An 8,537-nucleotide genomic window follows, 5' to 3' on the forward strand; every position below is an offset into this window, starting at 1 on the left:
TACAAACATATGCCCAAAGTATCACGGTGTGGTAAAATATATTTATTTAAAAACATATTAATATTTAGTAAAAATAATAAAAAACTATAATAAATATATACAAAAACTAAAATGTAATAATACATATTTATATTAATCAAAAAACTAATTTTTATTAAACTTAAAAAAAATAACTTACCTTAAAATTAAATTGTTTTTTTATTTGCATTAAATTTTTGGCTCTAAATTTCACTAGATTATTAATTATGTGTTATAATTATAATAATTATATTTAAAAAAGTCGATTTGATTTCTTTGTTGTTTGAAACACACACATACAGGCACAGGGCGTTCTGTCTGTATTTTTGTTTGTTTTGCATGCATGTGGTGGTGGTGGTAAGTTGATTGATGGTGATGATGATGTGATTGGATTGGAGTTGGATTGAGTTAACTGAAGAGTGCCTTTTTGTATATGCTCCCAAAGTTCAAGACAGTTCCATCCATAAATTCATTTGATTTTAGATTTCAAATTACTCCAATGGTTATTTTGCAAGTATGATTTTCGTGGTTATTCAAACGGCTCGGATATATTAACCGCCTTTAGCAATGATTTGTTTTTCCTGCATTTGTTTGTTTTGGGAGATTTGTTTGGTATTCGCGGGGGGTGAATGATTTGTTTTCTTCCAAAATACATATTTTTTGTGTGTTTCTTCATATGTATATGTGTGTAGATAAATTATTTCACTATATATTCAATATATATATTTTTTAGTTTTCATTTGTATTTTGCTTTTGCTTAACTATTTTGTTTTTGTTGCTTTACAAATCTTCATCATCATCTTCAGGACCAGCTATAATTGATTCGTTGGGATCATACATAACCATATCATCGTCATCATCGGCAGCCGCATTGCCACCACCAACTAATGTCTCATCGGGATCATCGGCACCAAATTCATCATCATCATCACCGAATTCATCGCCACCAAATTTGGTACGTTTTCTCTTGGCATTGGGCATTTTGTCCAATGTATTCGATTTGCGTTTCGTAATGCCGGGGAAATCATCGTCCAGCAACACCTTTTCAACATCTTCAATATCTTCGAATGTGGCATTTTGCAATTGTTTCAAACGCAATTGTTCCAACTCCTCGGGTGAACGTTTCTTACGGAACTCGTAGACAAGCGGGAAGATGTGTTCAATGGCATTTTGAACGTGTGCAACACTAGCAGCTGTGTGGGTTGGAGAAGATAAAAAGAGAGAATATCAAATAAATACATGTGTTTAATTCAATTCAATATAAATAATTATTATGATTTTAAAAAATTTGTAGTACCCAATATTGGTTCACGTTTTAGTATAGCCTCCACCATAAGGGTAAGGGACCCATAAATATCGGTGCTCGTTTTGGTATAGCCTCCCCATTACAGTTCTTCCCAAATTTCGATATTTTAGAAGATTTGTGAATTTTTTACAAGCAAATTGTCTATAATTTGATATGTTGGATTATCATGGGGTACCAAATGATCATACCAAATATTATCAATATCGGTCCACATTTTACTAAAGCCCTCACAATACCATAACCTCAATTTACGATATTTTTGGTATTTCAGACGCCCTTTTCCAACCGAGTTGGCCTTAATTGAATATTTTGAGTTATAATTGGGTGTAAAATCTTCCTAGCAAAAATTATCAATATCGGTCCATGTTTTGATATAGCCTCCCCATTACGCTTCTTCCCAAATTTCGCTATTTTGGAAGATTTGTGATTTTTTTCAAGCCAAATTGTCTATAATTTGATTGGGGGTTGGGTTATTATTGGATGCCAAATGATCATACCAAAAATTATCAATATCGTTCCACATTTTACTATAGCGCCCACAATAACATAACCTCAATTTTTGGTATTTTGGGGATTTCAAACTTCCTGTTCAACCGAGTTGACTATAATTTGATATTTTGGATTATCATAGGGTGTTAAATCTTCCTAACGAAAATTATCAATATCGGTCCACGTTTCGGTATTGCCCCCACGTAAGGTCACTACCAATTTTCGTATTTTAGGTCCATTTTCCAACCAATTTTCTTCTGACAGCTCGATTTTTGGTATATTGAATATATAAATGTATTGAATGCCCCTTACCAGTAACTGTAATACTGCCGGTTGAGAATATCTTCAATGTAGCTTTGGGATAACGTAGCTTATACGTAACACCTGGATGCAATTCCGGTTCATAACTGGCAGCTTCACGATATTTTTCCGAGAAATTAACAATTTTAATTGCCCATGGCATACTGCATGTGCCCAAGACGTTGACAACACGGAAATTGTGGAATCGGGCACGGAATCCCAGTTTTTCCAAGGTGCGTGCATAACGGCGTGCTGCAATTTTGGCCTGCCCAAAGAAGAAGAAAAAAGAGATTAGTCTATTTTCTCTCACATTTAAAGGAAAAAATGTATAACTTACCTGCTCCTCCGATGTGGCACCGGTACATGTTATCCGTCCCGATGACCATATGGATGCTGTGGTATATGGTCGCCTTAATTTCATTGTGACCATACCATTTTCACGACGATATTCCACATTGGCACCGTTCAAGGCAATTTCACGTAAATTCAGATGACAGCGTACGCTGAAGGAACATACAACATTATTGATGACAATATCAATTTCGGGTTCAGGTTCGGCTTCGGGTTCAGCGGCGGCGGTGGTGGCAGCTGCATCTGTTGCAGAAGGTGTGGTGGTGTTTGTTGTCTCCGTGGTACCATTGGTTAATTGTGTGGCAGATGAGTCCGTTGATTTAACCAAGGCGCCTTGTGATGATGCGGAAGAATTGTTGTTTGTTGCTGCTGCTGTTGTTGTGGTGGTGCTGCTGGTATTATTAGATGATGTAAATAAGGAAGCTGTTGAATAGCATGATCCATAGGTTGTGCCATATGTTGATGAGGAGTTGGTGGAATAACCAATGTTGTTGTTGTTGTTGGCCATAGAAGTATTGCTAGCTGTTGTGGTGGTGCTGCTATAATTTTGGTTTACATTGTTGCTGTACGATGATGATAAGGATGAGGGTGTTGTAATATAACTGTTGTTGTTGTGATTAATTGATGCTGTTGTGGTTTGTTGTTGTTGCTGTTGATTGTTATGAATAATATGGCCATTAGGAACTAATTTTGAGGCGGGTTGTTGTTGTTGCTGAAGATTATTTGGATTCTTATTAAATGTGTTGCTGTTGTTGTTGTGATTGCTGTGGTGTTGCTGCTGCTGTTGTTGTTGTGTATTAGTATAGTGACCATTCATTTGATTTTGTGGTGTTGTTGTAGTTTGTTGCGTATAAGAAGTTAGGTGGTTGGCGACAGTGCCTGCAAATGATGATGCTGAAGTGCTGGTTGATAGGGCGGAGGAGGATGTTGTGATAATTGAATTTTGTGTTGCATTGTTTCCAGCTGCTGCTGAGGCGGAGGATGTTATTGGTTTCAATAGCACAGCTGAGGTGGTCCTGCTGCTGCTGTTGGGAGCCAAGGTAACAGCATTTATTTGAGTTTTCGAATTTAGAAATTGATTTTTGGTTAAATTGCTGTTATTCAAAATAGTTGTTGTTGTTGTGTTGGTGGTGGAGTTGGAGGAGGTGGCTGCTGCCGTTGCTATATTATTTAATATAGTGGCACGTTGTGGTATACCTTGAGTTTTAATTATTTTCACTTGTTGTTGCTGCTGCTGCTGTGGTCTCAATTGTTGCAGATTGGCGGTGGTTATGGTACCGAAACGCTGTTGTTGTTGCTGCTGCTGCTGTTGGGGCAAGTTGGCAGTTACAGTCCTAGTGGCAGTTGCCTTTGTTGTTGTTGTCAACAATTGATGTTTGTTGGCATTGGCCACTGTAATCGGCGAGCCTTTAACAACATTTATGATTTGCCCCTTGCCGGCGGCAGCAGCATTTAGCACCTGTTGAGTCTTAATTAATGTGGCTGGAATGGCCTTGCCACCGGCCGTATTCAAAATGGTGGCATGTTGCAAACGTTGTGTGGCATTGCCAGCAATAATTGTATTATTGTTGCGATTTATTAATACCGTTGTACGTTGTTGTTGCTGCTGGTTGCCGGTGGTGGTGGTGACGGCGGCGGGTTGTTGTGAGAATTGTGAAAAGTGACGTATGGTGGTGGTGGTGTTGGCTGCTCCACTTGAGGAGGACGAGGAGGTGGTAATCAAACGTTGTTGTTGCTGCTGCTGTTGCTGCAAATAGCCAGCTGAGGTAACAACAACACCATTATTGGTTGCACCACCGCCATTTATGTGCTGCTGCAATTGCTGTTGGTAGGATGATGTTGATGCGGACGACGCTGCTGAGGTATTTGTTAGCAAAAAGGTACCCGATGTTGTTGCCGCCGCCGACGACGATGAGCTCGTGTTAACGCTGTCAGTGATAACAGCCAAGCCACCATTACTGGTACTCACCACACTGCCAATCGGTACATTGACTACATTTTGTGAAACCAATACACGCTGTTGCTGCTGCTGTTGTTGCTGCTGCTGCTGCGCCAACAATTGCTGATATTGTTGATAGGTAATAATTGTTGAGGCCCCCGTTGCACCATTGGTAAGCAAAATGGTTTGGGTGGGGCTAGGTATCACCATGTTAGTGATAGCACCACCAGCGGAACCAACCACCGAATTTGTAGTTGTGGCCACGATGTTCGATGCGGAGCTACTAACAATCTGATGATTGCCAGCAATTTGTTGATTGGCTGATGTTAGAAATGTGGTATTATGGTTGTTGCTGTTGTTGATGCCTGTGCTTACAACATTGCCACCAACAATAATGTGTTGTTGTTGTTGGCCACCAGTTGTTGCTGCTGCTGTTTGTCCCACCAATGATTTCATGCAATTTTTATTGTTTTGCAACAATGTGGCCATACCAATGTTGCTGCTATTGCTAATATACATTTGTTGTGGTTTTGTTGTTGTTGCTTTAGTTTTTCTTTAAATTTTCAATGGAAAAATTAAAAAATAATGACAACTTTCAGAAGAAATAATGAATAAATTGTGATACAGCTGTTTGTTTCCTTTGTTCTCTCACTGTCACTCACGATCTCTCTCTCACTCGTTCTCTTTGAAGTAATAGGCGGGGGAAACAAGAAAAGAATTGATTTGTTGTTTATGATATGATGATTGCTTTGCTTTGTTTTGATGAAATGTTTTTGTTGTTGTTGTTTGACAAATAGAAATTTGGTTTGATTTGGTTTGAAGTTAGGCGACGACGACTTCCTGCTCTTCTTCCTCTTCTTTAAATAAACAAAACAATGTTCTGAGACACTGTGGTTTTTGATATTCCTGTTGAGTTTAGAAACATTAGAGTTTGTTTGTTGTTGATTCTGGGTTGTTGCTGCTATTCTTGTTGTTGTTTTTGTATGTTGTTGTTGGTTGGTATTATTTAGAGTTCAAGTCTTTCGTTTCTTTCTCCTTAGGGGGGTTGTTTTTATTTGCTTTTTGTTGTTGTTGTTTTTGTTAAATATAGTTATTTTTGTTCTTTTGAAACAGTCTGCAATGAAAAGAGGAAAAGAAAAAAGGAATTAGCAAAATTCAAAGGAAAAAAATTAGTAAATAATAAAAGTGAAAATTCGAAATATCTATATACTAAATATTTATAAAAATAATATAATATTTAAAAGTTAGAATTTATAAAAACTTTTGATTTTTTTTTTGCTTTTTAATAAAAAAATGTTTTTGAATATTTTTATTAGACTCTAATTAGGCTCACTTGCCATGGACATTTGTCATGAAAATTTTAAAATTTTTCTAAATGTTTTTTTTTTTTTTATAAAAAATAAAATTTATTTTTTTAATATTAAAATAATTTATAAATAACTAGTATTAATTTTTTCTTCTAAAAAAATATTAAACAAAATAACATCTTAAATTTTGTTCCAATAAAAATTTTATTGTGTATGATAACAACGCCGGCGGTCACAACATAAAATATATGCCCCCACCCACTCTGCATCCTATAAACAACATCCCAGCATTGTTTATCAACAATTACCCTAATAGAAACAATTTATTTACTTAATCGATTTTTATAATAATTTATGTAAGCACACATTGTCAGACAAACACAAATTACAATAATAATACTCCAATATATACAGTGGTGGCCACAGAATTAAAACATTTACTGTGGTAAACATTTTTTGGTCAGCCCTCGATTCGTTTGAAGTATTTTTGAAAATTTTTTAATTCAGAACACTTCGATATACTGCACTCAAGAGATTTAGTGTGAAAATGGAAAATTATTTCATGCAATTTTTCCATAAATAACGGTTTTTATGAAAATACATCGACTTTGAAGTGGCCATATAATTAAAACATTGTGTGATTTTTTACTTGACTGCATTTTTTGAAAATATTTTTTTAAAAAAGCTCTATAATTTAGTTAAATTATGTAAACTAAGCACCGTTAAAATCATTTACTGATAAAATTTTTCGAAAAAATCTGTAAAATCTATCAAAAATGCCAAAAATGTGTTCAGTACACCTTACATTCAGAAAATAACCCTTATTATAGAAAATAAAGGTCCGAATGCACCAGAAATTGCTAGAATTAGTAGAAAACAATAAATAATTCTCAAAATAAATAAATATTTGAAATAATAACTCAAAAAAATGGGAATTAACTTAAAGGAACGATTCAACTTCGATAGCCTTTATTGAAGAAGGCCGGAATATTTTTGCAGTATGTGAGGAAATATCGATTGATATTGGCATTTATTATATCAAATCGGTTGTTCGAGTAGTACAGAATATATTTCATCAAAAAAATTATCAGTCACAACAGAACGAACAGAGATCAACACCTATGTTGACGAGAAAACGTTTCTGGTACACAGCATCATGTTTGATGGTTAACTCTTGACCCTTAAAATCTATTGAACATGACAATATTTTTCCAAAATAATATTTTTTGAATAGAATAATGCCCATTTAATCTATTTTAGCCTAAATGAAAGACAAATTTTACAATTTGACAAATATTTAAAGTCTTGAGTTGAGCATCAAAAATGCTGCTGTGTGGCAGAAACTTTTACTCGTCAACCTAGGTGTTGATCTCTGTTCTTTCTGTTGTGACTGGTATATTTTTTGATCAAATATATTGTGTACTACTCGAACAATCGATTTCATATAATAAATGCCAATATCAATCGATATTTCCTCACATACTGCAAAAATATTCCGGCCTTCTTCAATAAAGGCTATCGAAATTTAATCGTTCTTTTAGGTTAATTCCAATTTTTTGAGTTTTTATTTCAAATATTTATTTATTTTGAGAATTATTTATTGTTTTCTACTAATTCTATAAATTTCTGGTGCATTCGGACCTTTATTTTCTATAATAAGGGTTATTTTCTGAATGTAAGGTGTACTGAACACATTTTTGGCATTTTTGATAGATTTTACAGATTTTTTCAAAAATTTTTATCAGTAAATGATTTTATCGGTGCTTAGTTTACATAATTTAACTAAATTAAAGAGCTTTTTTAAAAAATATTTTCAAAAAATGCAGTCTAGTAAAAAATCACACAATGTTTTAATTATATGGCCACTTCAAAGTCGATGTATTTTCATAAAAACCGTTATTTATGGAAAAATTGCATGAAATAATTTTCCATTTTCACACTAAATCTCTTGAGTGCAGTATATCGAAGTGTTCTGAATTAAAAAAATTTCAAAAATACTTCAAACGAATCGAGGGCTGACCAAAAAATGTTTACCACAGTAAATGTTTTAATTCTGTGGCCACCACTGTATATATTTTTCACAATAAACATATTTCATAGTAAATGTTAATTAACAGTCAAATGTTAATTGATAAAATGGATACAACAACAAAAAAATAAAAAATAAACACAAGTAATAATGCAGCAGCATCAGCAGCGCCAGTAGTAGAGCATATGAAGGTCCAAAACCAAACTATTTTTTCTATAAAAACATACATATATACACACACACCCAAATATATATAGATTTTATGCAACAATTATTATAGTTTTATTTTCTTACATATATATATTATTTTGTGTGTCATGCTACATATCTGTCCATTTGAACTACTTTAAAGTCAAGTCTGACCCCAATAATCTATGTAAAATGTACACACACACACTTGCATCAAATCAAATGCATGCATGACAGGCAGGAGAGAGAGAGAGAGAGAGCGTGCGAGTGCTCGCCTAAGATGGCGAGAGCCAGAAGAACTGTATTCTGTTTGTTTGTTTTTGTTTTATTTCTTGGCCGACAAAACCAATTTACTATGAGCATATGTGTAATGTGTATATATGTAATTATTAAACATATAGACAAAAAAAAAACAACAAAAACAAAAAAACCCAAGTCAATAAGTCGATTCTATAATTCTCAACATAACAACAAGTGATTTTTTACACATAATTTGTAAATAGGCAGAGGCATTTGTGTATCGGTATATATTAGGTTGGAGTGGGGGTGTGTGGCGGAAAATTGAAGAGAACGAAATAAATTGCATTTTTGTTATTTAACAGATTACTA

The 8,537-nt window shown here is 34.4% G+C and overlaps 1 protein-coding gene across 1 annotated transcript; it reads right to left on the reverse strand.

Annotated features, from left to right (window-relative positions):
• Positions 1-798: 798 nt before the first annotated feature.
• On the reverse strand, positions 799-4,922 carry LOC133321746 (mucin-5AC). Its single transcript, XM_061530825.1, has 5 exons — positions 3,743-4,922; positions 3,275-3,625; positions 2,451-3,148; positions 2,126-2,378; positions 799-1,211 (listed from the first exon to the last, which is right to left on the reverse strand). The coding sequence occupies exons 1-5, from the start codon at positions 4,920-4,922 to the stop codon at positions 799-801; spliced, it is 2,895 nt and encodes a 964-aa protein (XP_061386809.1).
• Between the last annotated feature and the right edge of the window lie 3,615 nt (positions 4,923-8,537).

The sequence above is a fragment of the Musca vetustissima genome, unplaced genomic scaffold (assembly GCF_032173495.1).
Source record: "Musca vetustissima isolate MV318-11 ecotype Yass unplaced genomic scaffold, APGP_CSIRO_Mvet_v1 utg78416, whole genome shotgun sequence".
Lineage (NCBI taxonomy): Eukaryota > Metazoa > Arthropoda > Insecta > Diptera > Muscidae > Musca > Musca vetustissima.